We start from the raw sequence: 20871 nt of genomic DNA, 5'->3' as shown, positions 1-20871 counted from the left end.
GAGAATACAGCCAATATTTTGTGATAACTGTAAATGGAAAGTAACCTTTAAAAATTGTATAAATTAAAAAGAAATTTTTTAATAAATAAAGTGTATTGAAATGATTTGAGTTTCTTTAGGAAACTCAATGAATTTGAATACGAAGCTGATACATTCTGCCCACCATCAAAGCTCACGGAAGGAGTTTAAATTGTGAACCAAGCCCCAAAACATCAAGGATAAACGTGCCAGGAGACAGAGGCACAGTGGCCGTAGTGGACCCTTCCTGATATTCGAAACACAGCCACAGACCTGATACTGAGTAGGACCCTGTGGGCTCCTGGGCACAAAAGTCTTCCTGTGTCCCCCATTTCTTGATTACAGGAAATAGGCTTCATTCAGCCTCCATGACCTTCCCTGAGTTCCAAAGGGCAGGTTCAAGCAGTTGTTAGTTAGGGAAGGGAGGGGATGCAGAAACAAGGGGGGAGCAGTCAGGAGACAATGGTGCAGCCTGGGGGCGGGTCCTGGTTCCCCCTCAAGGGATACACAGAACAATATCTTTGAGCTCTTCTGCAGATACTGAAAGCCCCATCAGGTGGGAGAAGTTAACTGTCTGCTGCCCACAAGCACGTAGACCCCAGACCAATAGAAACCAGAAGGTTGATGATGCCGACTCCTGATTACCTCCCCACCAACCAATCAGAAGAAGGTCCACGAGCTGACCACGCCCTCTTTGAGCCGTTGCTATAAAACTCCTCTCTGCCCCCCTCCAGGTCAGGATGCACAGTTCTGAGGGCATTAGCCCGCTGTGGCCCCCTTTGCCTGGCAAAGCAATGAAGCTATTCTTTTCTGGTTCGCCCAAAACTCTGTCTCCAAGATTTAATTCGGTGTCGGCCCAAGACCTCAGTAACACCACCTCCCCCACAAGGCTCTGATAACTGAGGGCGCGAAGCCAGGCGGCTGCAGATCTACACTGGCTAGTCCCAAGGTCTCCCCACATGATGCCCAAACAATTCCAGAATGTGAGTTCTTCATTAGAGATGCTAAAGACAGAAGGGAACAAAAGAGCTCATTAATATTGAAATCTGAATGACATTGACAGGAACAAAAGGTTGGGGATGGAGCAATATGTATCCTCTCGCCAACAGGAAATATGTGACACATCTCGCATTAGAATGGAACAATGGAAGTCCAAATTACCAGCATCAAGAAGGACACAATTAGGCAATAACATCCAAACTGCCTGACAACTCATTCTTAGCTGCCTGGCTCCTGGTGATGGGTGAAGGGGAGGAAATTCATGCCAAGAGACAGAAGAGCAGTGTTTTCTGTAGGAATGTTTGCCAAACCTTGCCAAAAGAGAAAGAAATGGGCTTAAACCACTTTTGGATTTTTCTACATCTCCTTCTGATAGCATTAGGATCCGTCTGAGGGTTTCTCTGGAAGACCGTTGGAGCCCACAGCAGACAAGGACCCTTTGGAGATAAGTCAGTGCAGAGAGACTGTTCTGAACCTATTTCATCAACACTGCGGGGATCCCCACAAGGTCCTCAATCCCACCCCCCAGGTGCCTGGGCCTCACCTTCCATTAGGTTTATCTCCTCCTACAGGGCAGGACACGTGGAAGGTGAGAACCACAGCCCCCGGGCAAAATGTGTCTGCACATCTCTTTCAACTGGATGACTTGCCAACAATCAAAAGTCTTACATAAAATGTGGATTTTCAGAAACACCTGTCTTTAATTCTGTCTTTACAGGAGAGAGGAAATAGGAAGGGACTGTTTGTCCACTTTTCGGTACCATGAATTTGGACATGCAGTGGACTAATGCTTACTCACCACCCACTGAGCCCAGACACTTAAACCTCTCCGGCCTCAGTTTCCTGGGCTGTAAAATGGGCGCAAGAGTGGTACCTACTCTGTGGAGGTGCTGGGCGGGTCGGAGGCTGCGATGTGTAAAGAACCAGTGGACCAGAGTCTGGCACGGTGTCACCGGGGGCTGTGGCTGTTCTCGCTGCTCCTTCTCACAGACCCTTCGGGGCAGGAAGAGAAGTGAGACATGGACCTGCCCTCAAGGGGCAAACCTGCCACCTGTACAGGGGCACACGACATGCTGAGTCCCTAATACGTGCGTCTACACAGGGCACAGAAGCACAGAGGTGAGGACCCCGGTGTCGGGGGCGGGATGCAGAACGGCAGGAAGGAGGCAGCTGCACAGAGCAGGGGCACCTGAGCCAGAGTCCAGAGGACAGCTGGGGCGTGTCCAGATGCAGGGAGCCGGGGAGGGATGCTGGGCCCAGGAAGTAGCACGGGCCCAGGAAAAAGATGCGAAAACCACACAGAAGAAGGCAGAAATCAGAGAAGGAGAGAAATCGAGTCCAGATGTGCCTCTGGATCCAACTTCGCCTAGCTGCATGAGTCGATATATTTCCCCTTTCCGGGCTTAAGACAGGTGGATTTGCGTTTCTATCACTTGCAACCAAAACAAAAGAAAGCTCACCAATACAGGATTTCACCGCAGGCCTGCCAGATCCCACTAACCCCTACACCTGTCCAGTCGCCTCCACCTGAATCGTGATGTCTCTGGCTCAGTGACATCAGCTCTCAGATGCCTCTCTAAGGACCATGTTCAGGACACGCCCACCTTCCACCTTATCCTCTCTGTGAATCCAACCACGTAAGGAAAATCGGGTCACACAGCCTTTTGCAGGGGCTACGTGATGACCCAGGAAATGCAGCTGCTCTCTAGAAGCTTCCTGCATCCTCCAGCGGTGACATTGGGCTCTGTTTAGTGACCCCACACAAGCAGCAGAAACCTTTGTGGTTTTTTTCGACAGCACATCTGCTGCCTACCCTTGCCCTTCACAGATGAAGTTTGGAAATAAAGACCTTCCCTGGGGCAGAGAAGGCTTTAAAATGTTAATATCCTTTTAGGAGGCCTTTAGCATCTCATTATTTCAAGTCCGGCTGATACCAGAAGGCTGGAAACTTAATTATTGCAGCCAAAAGTTGGAGGGTACCCTCTTCAAGATCAGCGTGAGTTTACATTGATTTCTCTCCAAGCGTGAATGAGTTCATCCCCTGCTGGTGACGTATGCCAGGCTTCTGCAGTTCTGGAGACCGCAACTCACTGACCAACAATACAATTACCAACACATTAAAAACAGGAGGCCATCACTTGGTCAGCAAGATAGACACTCAAAGATTAAATCACAATTACAACATGGAAATTGCATTTTTCTTCCTCCCTCTGAAGACCTAGAAAGACACTTAGCAAAGAACCACAAATGTGCTCTTGCTGGCAGCATAAAGACCCCCAAAGCTGTCTAGATCTTAATCCCCAAAACCTCTTAATATGTCACTTTACACGGTAGGTGGAACGGTGACCCCAGAATGATATATCCAAGCTCTAGCCCCTGGAAGCTGTGAATGTGACCTTATTTGGAAACAGGGTCTTTGCAGATATAATTAACTTAAGGATAGTGAGATGAGATCATTGTGAATCAGAGTGGCCCCTAAATCCAATGACGAGTGCCCTTATAGGAGAATAAGGCCACATGGAGACAGAAGAGAAGGCCATGTTTAGACGGAGGCAGAGACGGGAGGGATGCGGCCACAAGCCTGGGACACCTGGGGCCCCCAGAAGCTGGAAGAGTCAGGGAAGGATCCTCCCTTAGAGCTTCTGGAGGAGGTATGGCCCTGCCAACACCTTGATTTCAGACTTCTGGCCTCCAGAACAGGGAGAGAACAGATTTATGTTGTTTTAAGCCACTGAGTTTGTGGGAACTGATATGGCAGCTCTAGGAAACTAATACACGTGGCAAAGGGACTCTGCACATGTAATTGAGATAAGGATCTCGAGGTGAAGGGATTATCCTGGGATAGCCAGGTGGGCCTAATGTAATCACAAAGGTCCTTATTAGAGAGAGGCAGGAGGCTCAGAGCCAGAGAAACAGAGGTGATGATGGAACCAGAGGTCAGAGAGAGAGAGCTTTGAAGATGCTACGATGTTGACTTTTAAGATGGAGGAGGGGGCCACAGCCCAGAAAGGCAGGCAGCCTCTAGAAGCTGGAAAAGGCAAACAGATTCTCTGCTAGAGCTTCCAGAAGCAACGTAGCCCTGCCAACCAACCCATTTCAGGGTCCCGACCTCCAGTACCATCAGATAATAAATGTGCATTGTTTTAAGCTACTAAATTCACGTTCATTTGTTACAGCAGCAAGAGGAAACTGACACACATGCCTTCCAGGTCATGAGGATGGAAACAAAATTCCTTTGCAAATTCAGAAAACATCATTTATCAACTGACTCCCTGATGGGAAAGCCATAGGAATGATACTTTACTACTAGCTCATAAAGGTGTTCCCCCATGGAGTCAGGATTTGAACTGACATCACCTGTTTGGAAGCTTACCCCCGCCCCCCAAACTCACTCCCTCTGCATTATTTTTCTTTATGTTGAGCTAGAGTGGTTCCCTTTTGACTTCCACTCTTGAAATCTAAAAAGCACAAATCTACCCCATATTCCAAAGGATGGCCCTTGAAAGACTTCAAAAGAGCTGTCGTGTTTCCCTCTTCACCTGCCCCTGGGCCTTTTCTTCTCATCACCAGGCTCAACACTCACACTTCCTTCAATCACTTCTCCTGTGATTTGATTTCAAGGGCCCTCAGCCCCTCAGACACTCTTTGACAGAATACGATCCAATTTAGAGCTTTCCTCTTATGCCTAGAAAGACACAGAATTCTCCATCAGAGGGACCAGTGACATCTATCATCTGTGACTTATAGAGACCAGGGGACAAGAAATAGCTCCCTTTCCTCTGAAACCTACTATCAAAAAACCAGCAGCACAAGTGTGACGAGAAATCACCAATGTCCCTCCACCTCCATGTGGGAGGCAAGAGGGAGGGGTGGAGACTGCGGTGATCTGGATGCACCGGCCTTACGCACAGGGGCGTCCTCTGGTCACTTCCGGGTTGAGGGTCACAGGAAGCAGTGTGGGCCCAGGGCTACTCGACCTTGTGAATTTCATAAGAGGCTGGAAATCCAGATTTCTATGTGATTTGCCAATTTTTACAGGATGGCAGCAAATTAAATACACACACACACACACACACACACACACACACACACACACACTCCTCTGAACCAGATGCAGCCTGCAGTCTGCCCGCCTGTGACCTCTGTTCTGGCGTCACGCACCCATTATTGCCAACAAAAATCATATCAGCCTGTGGCAGCCGCTTCAGACACGTGGTTCCACAGGGAATTAGAGCCATGATCTTGTAATAACTTTTAATGGAGTATAAGCTGTAAAAATATGGAATCACCATGCTGTACACCTGAAACTAATACAATATTGTAAATCCACTATACTTCAATTAAAAAACACAGCTGGTTCATCCGATCTCACTGTGAACAAAACTGCCAAGGTTTCTCGCACACACACACATGCAATTAATATGCATCTTCTATGTACTTTTTTTTAACATAGAAGTAGTTGTCCACTTAAAATGCGACACAGATCGCTTCCAATCTTGCCAAGGTTCCAGCCCTTCAAAATCCTTTATGTCCTCAGATTTATTCCCCCTGAAGTCATACGGTCCCAAGTCAAAGAAGCCAATTTGTGTATCACTACAATTTACACCGTCCTGAATTTATACTTTGTACCTTACCTAAGTCACAATCCCAACGCTCAGAATTTCCATCGAATGACGATCTTTGGTGAAACCTGCAAGACTCTCCCTGGGGAATCACACAGCGTTTCCTGCACCGTGAGGAAGTGACCGGGTGACAAATCCACAGACCAAGGGGGTGTCTCCCTGGGGTGCTAATGAGCATCCACGTGTTTAGGTGCCCCTGGGTGATGCCCAGGCCAGCGGACAGCTCTGAGGACGACGCTGTACGTCTTAGCGTTGTGACAAAATTCATGACAAATATTGACACGAAGCCTGTGACAAATGCACCACAGCCATTAGTGAATCCCCCTCGACTGACCCAGGCGCCGGGATTTGCAACAGAGCCTGGGCTCCCCTAGAAACGTCTTACAGCAGCTCTGCGCTTGGGGATCTGCACGCTCTCGTTTGCTAAGATCAGGCCACACTTCGCTAGAAGAGAGCCCCATCTTCATGAGGCCACGAAAGCGACCGCTGAGCCAGAAACTACTGTCTTCCAAAGCAATTTCTCTCCCGGGCTCAGGGGAGGATATTTTTAGTATATTTCTGCGAAGGGGAGACAACCAAGTATACGGCAACGATGGGATCCATGAACTTGGGCTTGCCTCTGTAGGGTAGAGCTCTCCAGGGCAGGAGAGCGGAGACCCCGCCCTGGGGGGCTTCACACCAGGCTCTTGGGAGGGAACAAGGCTGAGGGGTCTACAGAGCTGAGCCATCTGTTTGAGCCCAGGGTGGCATAATCACACAGATGCCACCTCCGTGTGCCATCACCAATGTCTCCCTCCTGGAATGACGGGGGATGGTAAATAACATGCATTTTCAAAGGCAACCAAGGGCAATGAATCAATATTTTTCATTCTGTGCAGATGAGTTTGTATGACTTGGCTCAGATCTTTCTCGACTCACAATATCGAAGGCTTTAGATTTGTTTAATCAAACCTGCCCACAGAGCCCGAGGCCTGCCAGGAGCCCCAGGGCAAGGCTGTGTGTACTTTGAAGCCGGTCCACCTTCTGTCTCGAGGGGAGAATTAGCATTCCACCCAGGAAGCAGGCGATGCCAAATTGGGGTTTCCTAAGGATTAATTTTTTTTTTTAATTAGGCCTCACAGACACATCAATTCTTCCTCATCAAAACCATCTCTGGCTTAAGTCACAGCCTCCTGCAGGTCACTGTAAGAAGGAAGGAGTCCCTCCCAGATCTTTTCTGCCACAGGGAAAACCCTGCAGGATTTTCTGTCCACCACAAAGTTCTTCAGACGGGGACCAAGTTTCATTTCACCTCTGAACAGGAGCCAGCAGAACAGAAAGAAGGCAGAACTCAGCGGTACTGTGTTTTTCTAAAATGAATGAAGACATAGGACCTGGGAGCTCTCTTAGCAGCTTAAAGAGAAAGGATCATTCTAAAGATGTAAGTCTTTCTCTCGGGGTCTCTGCTGCAAAAGGAAACTGCCAATCAGGGCGCCAAGAAAAAACGGGCAGAAACTCTAAATTCAGTGATTCAAACAGACCCCTGCAAAGACATGAAAAAAAATCATGGGCTGGTTCCTGGCTGAATATGGAGTCCTAAATCCAGCTAATTAGGATGGAGGACACAGCAGAAATGTGCCATGGCCAGATTTCCCCTGACTGTGAGCTGTGTCCCACTGGTACCCAAGGGAAGTTAGGGGGCACATGGATGGACTTTTAAAAAAGTTAATAGTCATTTATTTTCATGTATACTAAGAAAAAATTAGTACATCAAGCTCATGGATTTTATTGTCTTCTAATGAGACATTTAAGATATTTAAGGTTGAAAAGTGAGGCATTTAAAGAAAATATAATGAGTAAATTATATTATTTGGCACAGGAAATTGGCAAAAATTGTGAAGATGGCAGGTAGATGGCTAAAATTCAGGAAATACTGTCCTATGAACAAAAGAAGGGGAAGAGAATTGTTTCTGCTCAAGATTAAGACCCGGGGAAGGAAGCAGCAGGGCGCGTGCAGCCTCCTCTGACCCCAGGCGGGTCCCTGCCATCACTCCCGCCCTCCTCGGCATCCTCATCCCGGTCAAGCCCTTCGGAGCCTGGGATGCTCAGAGCGGCCCCGGGACAGAAGGGGAGGGAAAGGACCGAACGCCTGGGAATCTGGAGGTAAAGCCCGCGGTACCTTGACGACGTCTTCGTCCGCAGACCTGCATTCCACAGCCTCCGACACGTCCACCACCGAACCATCCTCTTGAACGGCCACGACCTTGACGGGAACCGAAACCACCTTTCCGGTGAGAATGGCCGTGTTCAGAACCTCCGTGTCCTGCGCGGGAGAAAAGAGGGCGCGTGTCAGCCACAGGCACGCCCGTGAGCCCCGGGAGGGGTGACCAGCAGGCCACCTCCGACCTTAGTTGTTGTTCTACAATTTAAAAAACTGTCTGTGCCCTACAGACACCCCTCGCACACAGCGCAGGAGTTCTTTTCGATATTTGCCAAATCTTAGCTCGAGGTTCACTTGGTAAACGACGGCCTGTTTTCAGGGCTTATTCACATAGTGAACACAGCCTTCGTTTTGGTTTCAAATTAGGAAAGACAGCAGCACACAGAAGAGAAGAGAACTAGCTGCAGGTTATAAGCCTCCGCACTCCTGAGCTGACCACCAGCGCCCTCTACCCCCAAACCTCCGAGCCCCCCCTCCCTGGGATTTCCCAGCCAAGCCTGGGAAATCACAATCCCTGGCCCACAATCCCTGCGCTAGGGATTGTGAAACTGACATCATGTTAATTTCTCTCCTCCTCTGACATCCTTCAAAGTTCTGTAGGTTTTATCTTCCTAATTTATCTCCCATCGGTCAAATTCTTGTCATCCCCAGGACCAATTCCTCCACGGAGGGCGAATCCCCCCACTTGGACAACTATGATGGCCCCTAACTGGCCTCCCTGTGTCCACTCTCTTCACAGCAGCTGGAAGATAATCTTTTTTATTTCAATGTAATTCAGATGATTTCTCGCCTAGATCAAAACTCTTTGAAAGCATCCTAGGGTTCTTAGAGATGAAGTCCAAACTCGCTGCCGTGGAGGGACCTAACCCTCGCCCACCTCTCTAGCTCCTTCTTGCCCCCTTCCTGCTGCCCCTCATCGCAGTCAAGCCTCAAACAGAGGTCTTTTCTGTTCTTCCAACAGTGAATCTCATTCATGCCTCCTGCTCTTTCATACGCAGAGCTCTCTACCGAAAACAGGCCTCCCCGTTCCTTCCATCCTTCAGATCTCAGCGTAAATGTCCACTTCTTTGGAGAAACGGGGCTTTTCTGCCTGCCCCCAGTGTGTGTTAGCACTGCATTATTATTTCTCATAGCACCTAGTCTGTCCTGCACGGTAAGAACCATAAGTCGTCACTATATTTTTATTTTGTGTTTATGTTTTAATCTCTGACTGCTCATGAGATTGTAAACTCCCCAAGGGTCAAAGCCATCATTGCTCTGACCTCCACTGCACCCAGAGAACCTGGGACAGTACCTGGCATGCGAGAAGCAGTGCAGAAGAGAGCATGCATGGGTTCTGGGACTGGACTGTGTTTGAAACTGGCTCAGCCTCTGATTCGGTGAGGATCGTGTGGATCTGCAGTTACAGAAAATCTGACTCAAGTGAAATAACCCAACACGGGTTTATACGCTTCACTCATAACCGGAATTCTGGAGCTATGTGTCTGCTGGCTCTGGTCCAGTGACTCAGTGAGGGGAGGGCTACTACTTCTCTGCAGCTCTCTTGGCCACTCCCTCAACATAGCAAGATGGCATCTATCACACCAGCCATCTCCATCCACTGTCTAAGCAGGGAGAAGGCTGAGGGGGGAGGGGTCACCTGCTGCACCAGCTCCTCTTCATCAGGAAGTCCAAAGCTTGTCACACGGCCAGCCCACCTGTAAAGGAGGCTGGGGAAGTGGGCTTTGATAGTGGAGCTGGTCGTGGAGGAGGGGTTTGTAAATGGCTTTTTATAATCCATTAACAGCATCTGCCACAAGATACTTCCCCATGTGCCAGGGTTCCCTGATCTGCAGTACAGGGATAATAAAAGTACCTACTGTGTGGTGACCTTATGAGGATTTAATGGGTCAATCTATGTACCAGATTTAGAACAGAGATGGCACATAACGAGCCACAAGAACTCAATAAATACAGAGATTACAGTGGATGCTGTAAAAGATGTGCTTCACAAATGAATTAGAGAACCACTGAGTGGGTTCACAAAGGGACTGTGGTGGAGATGCTACTTCCACACTTGTCTGAAGAGAAGAAGTCAACTAGAGAAGCTGGTGGACACTGGGCAACTCAGCTCAGCAGTGAGATTCACCAAACACTCAGCAACTGGCTCCACCAGAATGGACCAAACAGATCATCATTTCAAGTGTTCCTTTCACTCCTGGGAGACCCTATTCTCAGCTCATGCACTAAGCGGGTCCCACATTCAATGTTCTAAGTCAGCCCCTCATTCTCCACCCCAAATGTGAAAAAGGGTAAGAGATGCGGTCAAAGAAGAAGAAGGAAAAGGAGAAGGGGGGTGAGGAGGAGGAGGAGGAGGAGGAGGAGGAGGGGAGGAGGGGGAGGGGAGGAGGAGGGGGAAGGGGAAGAGGGGGAGGAGGAGGGGGAGGGGAGGGGAGGAGGGGGAGGAGGGGGAGGGGAGGAGGGGAGGGGGAGTAGGGGAAGGGGGAGGAGGAGGGGGAGGGGAGGGGAGGAGGGGGAGGAGGGGGAGGAGGGGGAGGGGAGTAGGGGAGGGGGAGGAGGGGAAGGGGGAGGAGGAGGGGGAGAGTTCTGAGTACTTGACATGTAATTAATTGCTCATTGACTTTTCTCAACAACCCTCCTAACGTAATTACTAGTATTGTTCCCAGTTTACAGATTGTTTTTCATTGATATTAAAGCTGTAAATAGTACCTACTTGTCAATAGGAAACATCAGCTTTGTAATGAATATTTGAAAACAATGCCAACCCAATCTAAGAGAGATGAAAAAATAAGTTGTTGGTTGTTGTTTTACATATCTCTTTTCCTCTAGATGGAATCTCAAGGAGATATGTCCAAAAGAGTATAAATATAGTCCATGTTCCTGAGGATCCCACTGTCACCAGGGAGATGAAATTTATGTACTTTTACACGTAAGCTGTACAGCGAAGACAGGAAGCCGGAAGCAGTGCAGCAGCTGAGATGAGAACCTACCAAAGGTGGGATGAGGGTGCGGAGTAATCACAGCGCGCGCGTGGGATGAGGGTGCGGAGTAATCACAGCGCGCGCGAGGAACGGGACAGAATCACGGTGCTACAACAGATTGCTAAATTCAACCCATGATACAGTTGGAGAAATCAGTGTGGGTGCTTTCTGTGCGTAATACACAGGCATTAATTTTGCTTGATGCACATCCATGGGTACTGAACATCCACCCCTCCTTCCTTTTTTTGAAATGACATTTCATTATTTCCTTTGGGTATCATCCCACTCTGCTATCAATGAATGTGGCTTGGATGGCACTGACCCAGGCCATCAAATCAGGCTTCACAAATGAGCAGATTAACCAAATTGAATTGTGGTCCATCAAGGTATTCCATCTCCATGTCCACAAAGACTGATTCACGTGAAACCCAAACAAAAGAAATCAGACACAATGGTAGGAGAAAGACAGATTCCTGGGAAAGATTTCTGGGTTCCTGAACCCAGCTACATCTGTGTCTGTTATCTTTGGAAATTTAGAGATATAAAATAAACTGTTTTACTTAAACCACTTTTAATTAGGTTTATGTCACTTGTAACTGAAGGTCTTGACTAATGCACATGAGATTAGACAACATGCTAGGCTCTAGGGAAAGAGAAAAGACAAAAATAAACATCAGTCTCTACCCTGAAGAAGCTCACAGCCTTTAGAGTAGACACTATAATCATTTTCCCAAACTGAGTTTCAAGGGAGGTGACTTTATTTTTCATAACAACAAATCACAACCAATTGGAGCTTGTTGATTTTATTTCAAATGCATTTGCGACCATGTTTCCTTCTTTAGCTTTTTCAGTGTGTGGCTGAGATTTTTGCAACAATGGTTTCCAGTGTCCACCAAGAGCTTCTCAAAAATCCCAAAGGCAGTTTCGACCTGCCTCTGGCACAATGAGAAAGCAATTTGTCATATTAAATATTACATTTAAATCATCCCCTGGTGCCAGAGACTGCTAAAAATTCACCATCTATCAAAATACAACTCTTTTATTCTGTTCCTCTTTGTGCCAGCTCTAGGTTTTATGTCTTGAAAGCATATTTATATTCCTTTATGAAGATGTTTCCATTAACGCTGCACATTAGTGTGACATCTGTGAAAATGGCAAATTAGGGACATCTGAAAATTCTCTTCTGTGTAAAAGCAATGAGAAAATTGGCCAAAAAAAAAAAAAAAAGTCAAAATCAACTTTTCAGAACTCTAGAAATAAAACAAAGGCTTGCACAGCCAGGAGAGCATTTATTCAAGAAAAATGGCTGAATCTTGGTAAAAACAGAGAATTTTGTGGCATTTTAACTTGATTCACTCCCATTCCATACTCTCCAGCTCAGTAGTAGCTTTGAAAAATAACAGCTCACATTCACAGAAAAATACCACAATCTGACAGCCACAGAGAGCAGATCAGGACTGGAGATCTTTCAAAACCTCATTCCCAAAGAATTGCCATTATTTGACTTGTCTGCTACTTCCCTGGAAGATCCCACTTGCAAAGCTGTCTGTAACTGACCTGACTCTGAACTCACCCAGTGTGAAAAGCTTTTTATGTAGAGGTATTTGTTTAAAGCAATTACAGGCAATTAGTTAACTTCATAGCTAGCTGCCTGAGGCAGTGGGATAACAGTTGTGACAAACAATAGACTAATCAAAAAGCTTAATAGGAAAAGATGAGGAATGGAATGTCCAGGGGGCTTTGAAAGGTTAATACATATTCTGGGGAATCTATAAGACCATGCCTATACTTAGGGCCGTGTGCATGCCCAGGACCCCTTCATACTCAAGGAAGACCTGAGAAAGCTCTAAGCTCTCACCTCTGGTTGACCTTGAAGTTCTATGGAAGCAGGAAGTGAAAGCTAAGTCAGAGCTGTCTAATGCCTGACTGAGGATTGAAAGCATGTCTGAACACACTCAAAGAGACCCTTGGTAGTTTGGGATGCATTGATTTCAGATGCCTAAGGAAATCTCTGTCCAATCACTGGCTGACCACCAAGCTAACCAAACAGAGAATCAGTGGCCATGTGCAACAAAGAATAGAGACTTTACAGAATTCGTTCACAAAAGTCACTAAACAAACAAACTACTACCACTGCTGCTACAGACAACAACAAAAACAAACCCAGGGAAGGGGGGATCATCTAATTTTCAGTTGCTACCTTATATTATTTAAAATGTCCACTTTTCAACAACAACAACAACAAAAAATTTAGGAGACAGGCAAGAAAACAAAAAACCATGGTCCAGTCACAGGACAAAAACTATCCATAGAAAGTGTCCTTGAAGAAGCCCAGCTGTTGGATCTACTAGACAAAGATTTTAAATCAGCTATTTCAAATACATTCAAAGAACTAAAAAAAAAAAAAAAAAAAATTCATGTCTAAAGAACTAAAGGAAAGTATGAGAAAGATGTCTCCCCAAAGAGAGAATACCAGTAAAGGGCTATAAATTATGATTAATTATGATAAAAAGAACCAAATGGAAATTCTGGAGTTGAAAAGTACAGCAACTGAAATGTATCTTCTCCAATAAGTATGGAAGGAAAGTAGAAAGGCATAAGAGGAGGAGATGTAGGAAATCCACAAACAAGTGAAAATGTAAAAGCCTCCTTTTAAACAACCAATTGTTCAGAGAAGAAATCACAAAAGAAATTAGAAAAATGCTTTGAGGTGAGTGAAAACAAAAACACAACATACCAAAACTTATGAGATGCAGACAAAGTCATACTTAGACAGAAATTTATAGCTGTAAATGCCTATATGATAAAAGAAGAAACATCTCAAATCAGTAACCTAGACTTCCACCTTCAGGGACCAGGAATAAAATAAAAAGAGCAAACTAAACCCAAACCAGCAGAAATAAGAAAGAGTAGAAATAAATAAAAGGAATAGAAAACAATATAATCAGTAAAAATAAAGCAAGAGTAAGTTATTTTGAAAGATTTTAAAATGGGCAAAGCTGTAGTTAGATCGATAGAGAGAGAGAGACAGAATACAGACTTCTAAAATTAGGAATGAAAGAGGGGACCAAGTTTATGGAAAAAAAAAATTATAGAGGCATACTAGAGCAATAGTATGCTAAAAACAAGATGCAAAAGAACAAATCCCTAGTGAGACACAAACTACCAAAACTGACTCAAGGAGAAGTTCAAATTTTGATAGACCTATATAACAAAGAGATTGAAGTAAAAATCAAAATATTTCCCACAAAGAAAAGTCCAGTACCACATGGCTTCACCAGTAAAGTCTAAAAAATGCTTAAAGAAAAATTGTCTCCAATTTTCAGAAATTCTTCCATGAGTTAGAAGAGGAAATAGTCCCCAATTTATTCAATAAGTTTTCATCTTTTTTCAGATATATGCCCAGGAGTGGGATTGCAACTCCAATTTGGAAAGACGCATGCACACCAATGTTCATAGCAGCACTATTTACAATAGCCAAGACATGGAAGCAACCTAAGTGTCCACTGACAGATGAATGGATAAAGAAGATGTGGTACATATATACAATGGAATATTACTCGGCCATAAAAAAGAATGAAATAATGCCATTTGCAGCAACATGGATGGACTAGAGATTATCAAAATGAGTGAAGTAAGTCAGACAGAGAAAGATAAATATTATATGATATCACTTATATGTGGAATCTAAAAAATTAACACAAATGAATTTATTTACAAAACAAAAACAGATTCACAGACATAGAAAACAAACTTATGGTTCCCAAAGGGGAAAGGGGAGGGGAGGGATAAATTAGGAGCTTGGGATTAGCAGAGGCACACCACTATATGTAAAATAGATAAATAACAAGGATTTACTCTATAGCACAGGGAACTATATCCAATATCTCTTAATAACCTATAATGGAAAAGAATCCAAAAATATATATGTATAACTGAATCACTTTGCTGAACATCTGAAACTAACACAATATTGTAAATCATCTATACTTCAATAAAAAGAAAAAATTTCCTTATCCATATACAAACATTGAAACAGAATTTTCATGTAAATCACAAAGAAAATTTAATGGACTTACAAAAACATCTAATGCTTTCTTAAATAAAGTTTCTCATCTCACTGTTTAAAAAAAGAAGAAGAAAACTTCACTGTTTTCAGCTATGAAAATCTAGGAGTAGCATGTAACTTTTTTTTTCAACATCTTTATTGGAGTATAATTGCTCTACAATGGTGCGTTAGCTTCTGCTGTATAACAAAGTGAATCAGCTATACATATACATATAGCCCCATATCCCCTCCCTCTTGTGTCTCCCACCCTCCCTATTCCACCCCTCTAGGTGGTCACAAAGCACCGACCTGATCTCCCTGTGCTATGCAGCTGCTTCCCACCAGCCATCCATTCTACACTTGGTGGTGTATATATGTCCATGCCACTCTCTCACCTCGTCTCATCCCACCCCTCCCCCTCCCCATGTCCTCAAGTCCACTCTCCGTGTCTGCGTCTTTATTCCTGTCCTGCCGCTAGGTTCTTCAGAACCTTTATTTTTTTTAGATTCCATATATATGTGTTAGCATATGGTATTTGTTTTTCTTTCTAACTTACTTCACTCTGTATGACAGACTCTAGGTCTATCCACCTCACTACAAATAACTCAGTTTCGTTTCTTTTTATTGCTGAGTAATATTCCATTGTATATATGTGACACATCTTCTGAATCCATTCATCTTTTGATGGACACTTAGGTTGCTTTCATGTCCTGGCTATTGTAAATAGTGCTGTAGTGAACATTGTGGTACATGACTCTTTTTGAATTATGGTATTCTCAGGGTATATGCCCAGTAGTGGGATTGCTGGGTAGTATGGTATCTCTACTTTTAGTTTTTTAAGGAACCTCCATACTGTTCTCCATAGTGGCTGTATCAATTTACATTCCCACCAACAGTGCACGAGGGTTCCCTTTTCTCCACACCCTCTCCAGCATTTATGGTTTGTAGACTTTTTGATGATGGCCATTCTGACCAGTGTGAGGTGATACCTCATTGTAGTTTTGATTTGCATTTCTCTAATGATTAGTGATGTTGAGCATCCTTTCATGTGTTTGTTGGCAATCTGTATATCTTCTTTGGAGAATGTCTATTTAGGTCTTCTGCCCATTTTTGGATTGGGTTGTTTGTTTTTTGGATATTGAGCTGCATGAGCTGCTTGTATATTTTGGAGATTAATCCTTTGTCAGTTGCTTAGTTTGCAAATATTTTCTCCCATTCTGAGGGTTGTCTTTTGGTCTTGTTTATGGTTTCCTTTGCTGTGCAAAAGCTTTTAAGTTTCATTAGGTCCCATTTGTTTACATTTGTTTTTACTTTCATTTCTCTAGGAGGTGGGTCAAAAAGGATCTTGCTGTGATTTATGTCATAGAGTGTTCTGCCTGTGTTTTCCTCTAGGAGTTTTATAGTGTCTGGCCTTCCATTTTGGTCTTTAATCCATTCTGAGTTTATTTTTGTGTATGTTGTTAGGAAGTGTTCTAATTTCATTCTTTTACACGTAGCTGTCCAGTTTTCCCAGCACCACTTACTGAAGAGGCTGTCTTTTCTCCATTGTATATTCTTGCCTTCTTTATCAAAGATAGGGGGACCATATGTGCGTGGGTTTATCTCTGGGCTTTCTATCCTGTTCCATTGATCTATATTTCTGTTTTTGTGCCAGTATCATACTATCTTGATTACTGTAGCTTTGTAGTATAGTCGAAAGTCAGGAAACCTGATTCCTCAAGCTCCATTTTTCCTTCTCAAGATTCCTTTTGCTATTCGGGGTCTTTTGTGTTTCCATACAAATTGTGAAATTTTTTGTTCTAGTTCTGTGAAAAATGCCATTGGTAGTTTGATAGGGATTGCACTGAATCTGTAGATTGCTTTGGGTAGTATAGTCATTTTCACAATATTGATTCTTCCAATCCAAGAACATGGTATATCTCTCCATCTGTTTGTATCATCTTTAATTTCTTTCATCAGTGTCTTATAGTTTTCTGCATACAGGTCTTTTGTCTCCTTAGGTAGGTTTATCCCTAGGTATTTTATTCTTTTTGTTGCAGTGGTAAATGGGAGTGTTTCCTTAATTTCTCCTTAAGATTTTTTGTCGTTAGTGTATAGGAATGCACGAGATTTCTGTGCATTAATTTTGTATCCTGCTACTTTACCAAATTCATTCATTAGCTCTAGTAGTTTTCTGGTAGCATCTTTGGGATTCTCTATGTATAGTATCATGTCATCTGCAAACAGAGACAGTTTTACTTCTTCTTTTTTGACTTGGATTCCTTTTATTTCTTTTTCTTCTCTGACTGCTGTGGCTAAAACTTCCAGAACTGTGTTGAATAATGGTAAGAGTGGGCAACTTTGTTTTGTTCCTGATCTTAGAGGAAATGGTTTCAGTTCTTCACCGTTGAGAACGATGTTGGCTGTGGGTTTGTCATATATGGCCTTTATTATGTTGAGGTAACTTCCCTCTAAGCCTACTTTTTGGAGGGTTTTTATCATAAATCGGTGTTGAATTTTGTCAAAAGCTTTTTCTGCATCTATTAAGTTGATCATATGGTTTTTCTCCTTCAATTTGTTAATATGGTTTATCACATTGATTGATTTGCGTATAATGAAGAATCCTTGTATTCCTGGGATAAACCCCACTTGATCAGGGTGTATGATCCTTTTAATGTGCTATTAGATTCTGTTTGCTAGTATTTTGTTGAGGATTTTTTCTTCTATGTTCATCAGTGATATTGGCCTGTAGTTTTCTTTTTTTGTGACATCTTTGTCTGGTTTTGGTATCAGGGTGATGGTGGCCTCGTAGAATGAGTTTGGGAGTGTTCTTCCCTCTGCTATATTTTGGAAGAGTTTGAGAAGGATAGGTGTTAGCTCTTCTCTAAATGTTTAATAGAGTTTGCCTGTGAAGCCATCTGGTCCTGGGCTTTTGTTTGTTGGAAGATTTTTAATCACAGTTTCAATTTCATTACTTGTGATTGGTCTGTTTATATTTTCTATTTCTTCCTGGTTCAGTCTTGGAAGGTTGTGCTTTTCTAAGAATTTGTCCATTTCTTCCAGGTTGTCCATAGTATTGGCATAGAGTTGCTTGTAGTAATCTCTCATGATCCTTTGTCTTTCTGCAGTGTCAGTTGTTACTTCTCCTTTTTCATTTCTAAGTCTATTGATTTGAGTCTTCTCCCTTTTTTTCTTGATGAGTCTGGCTAATGGTTTATCAGTTTTGTTTATCTTCTCAAAGAACCAGCTTTTAGTTTTATTGACCTTTGCTATCGTTTTCTTCATTTCTTTTTCATTTATTTCTGATCTGATCTTTATGATTTCTTTCCTTCCACTAACTTTGGGGGTTTTTTTGTTCTTCTTTCTCTAATTGCTTTAGGTGTAAGGTTAGGTTGTTTATTTGAGACGTTTCTTGTTTCTTGAGGTAGGATTGTATTGCTATAAACTTCCCTCTTAGAACTGCTTTTGCTGCATCCCATAGGTTTTGGGTCATTGTGTTTTCATTGTCATTTGTTTCTAGGTATTTTTTTATTTCCTCTTTGATTTCTTCAGTGATATCTTGGTTATGTAGTAGTATATTGTTTAGCCTCCATGTGTTTGTATTTTTTACAGTTTTTTTTCCTGTAATTGATATCTAGTCTTATAGTGTTGTGGTTGGAAAAGATACTTGAAACGATTTCAATTTTCTTAAACTTACCAAGGCTTGATTTGTGACCCAAGATATGATCTATCCTGGAGAATGTTCCATGAGCACTTGAAAAGAAAGTGTATTCTGTTGTTTTTGGATGGAATGTCCTATAAATATCAATTAAGTCCATCTTGCTTAATGTGTCATTTAAAGCTTGTGTTTCCTTATTTATTTTCATTTTGGATGCTCTGTCTATTGGTGAAAGTGGGGTGTTAAAGTCCCCTACTATGATTGTGTTACTGTTGATATCCCCTTTTATGGCTGTTAGTGTTTGCCTTATGTATTGAGGTGCTCCTATGTTGGGTGCATAAATATTTACAATTGTTATATCTTCTTCTTGGATTGATCTCTTGATCATTATGGAGTGTCCTTCTTTGTCTCTTGTAATAGTCTTTATTTTAAAGTCTATTTTGTCTGATATGAGAATTGCTACTCCAGCTTTCTTTTGATTTCCATTTGCATGGAATATCTTTTTCCATCCCCTCACTTTCAGTCTGTATGTGTCCCTAGGTCTGAAGTGGGTCTCTTGTAGACAGCATATATACGGGTCTGGTTTTTGTATCCATTCAGCCAGTCTATGTCTTTTGGTTGGAGCATTTAATCCATTTACATTTAAGGTAATTATCGATATGTATGCTCCTATTACCATTTTCTTAATTGTTTTGGGTTTGTTATTGTAGGTCTTTTCCTTCTCTTGTGTTTCCTGCCTAGAGAAGTTCCTTTAGCATTTGTTGTAAAGCTGGTTTGGTAGTGCTGAATTCTCTTAGCTTTTGCTTGTCTATAAAGGTTTTAATTTCTCTGTCGAATCTAAATGAGATCCTTGCTGGGTAGAGTAATCTTGGTTGTAGGTTATTCCCTTTCATCACTTTAAATATGTCATGCTACTCCCTTCTGGCTTGCAGAGTTTCTGCTGAAAGATCAGCTGTTAACCTTATGGGGATTCCCTTGTGTGTTATTTTTTGCTTTTCCCTTGCTGCTTTTAATATTTTTTCTTTGTATTTAATTTTTGATAGTTTGATTAATATGTGTCTTGGCGTTTTTCTCCTTGGATTTATCCTGTATGGGACTCTCTGTGCTTCCTGGACTTGATTGACTATTTCCTTTCCTATATTAGGGAATTTTTCAACTATAATCTCCTCAAATATTTTCTCAGTCCCTTTCTTTTTCTCTTCTTCTTCTGGGACCCCTATAGTTCAAATGTTGGTGCATTTAATGTAGTCCCAGAGGACTCTGAGACTGTCCTCAATTCTTTTCATTCTTTTTCCTTTATTCTGCTCTGCAGTAGTTACTTCCACTATTTTACCTTCCAGGTCACTTATCCATTCTTCTGCCTCAGTTGTTCTGCTATTGATTCCTTCTAGAGAATTTTTTATTTCATTTATTGTGTTGTTCATCATTGTTTATTTGCTCTTTAGTTCTTCTAGTTCATTGTTAAATGTTTCTTGTACTTTCTCCACTCTATTTCCAAGATTTTGGATCATCTTTACTACCATTACTCTGAATTCTTTTTCAGGTAGACTGCCTATTTCCTCTTCATTTGTTTGGTCTGGTGGGTTTTTACCTTGCTCCTTCATCTGCTGCGTGTTTCTCTGTCTTCTCATTTTGCTTAACTTACTGTGTTTGGGGTCTCGTTTTCACAGGCTGCAGGTTTGTAGTTCCCATTGTTTTTGGTGTCTGCCCCCAGTGGGTAAGGTTGATTCAGTGGGTTGTGTAGGCTTCCTGGTGGAGGGGACTGGTGCCTGTGTTCTGGTGGATGAGGCTGGATCTTGTCTTTCTGGTGGGCAGGACCACGTCCGGTGTTGTGTTTGGGGGTGTCTGTGAACTTATTATGATTTTAGGCAGCCTCTCTGCTAATGGGTGGGGTTGTGCTCCTGTCTTGCTAGTTGTTTGGCGTGGGGCGTCCAGCACTGCAGCTTGCTGGTCGTTGAGTGGAGCTGGGTCTTAGCGTTGAGACAGAGATATCTGGGAGATCTCTCGCCAACTCACATTACGTGGGGCCGGGAGGTCTCTGGTGGACCAATGTCCTGAACTCGGCTCTCCCACCTCAGAGGCTCAGGCCTGACACCTGGCCGGAGCACCAAGACCCTGGAGAAGATGGGCTATGAGTTGGGTGTCAGCCACTACCCTGTTGTAGCTCTGTCTCAGCTGTCTCCAAAGGTCACCCAGATACACTGGACTGTTCCACCATTCCTCAGAACTTGCACATGCCAGTCTGGGATCTGTAGATGTCCTCCTGATACTCTTCATTGAAATACCTTGCATTCATGGTGGTGAGAGATATGCTAATCATGTTGGTTCTCTTCAGTTCAGAGGCTGGGACAGTCTGAGCCTCCATG

General features: G+C 43.4%; 1 protein-coding gene across 2 annotated transcripts in view; it reads right to left on the bottom strand.

Moving 5' to 3' along the window:
- The window catches only part of TMEM132B (transmembrane protein 132B), a 420187-nt gene that overhangs the window by 46951 nt on the left and 352365 nt on the right, over positions 1-20871 (bottom strand). For both annotated transcript variants that reach the window (XM_082353216.1, XM_082353215.1), the window contains one exon: positions 7798-7941. In XM_082353216.1, coding sequence (XP_082209342.1) covers positions 7798-7941 — 144 coding nt within the window. The remainder of the gene's footprint in view (positions 1-7797; positions 7942-20871) is intronic.

The sequence above is a fragment of the Balaenoptera borealis genome (genome assembly GCF_965194805.1).
Source record: "Balaenoptera borealis genome assembly, chromosome: 14".
NCBI classification, from domain to species: domain Eukaryota; kingdom Metazoa; phylum Chordata; class Mammalia; order Artiodactyla; family Balaenopteridae; genus Balaenoptera; species Balaenoptera borealis.
This window is presented reverse-complemented; position numbering and strand designations above follow the sequence as displayed.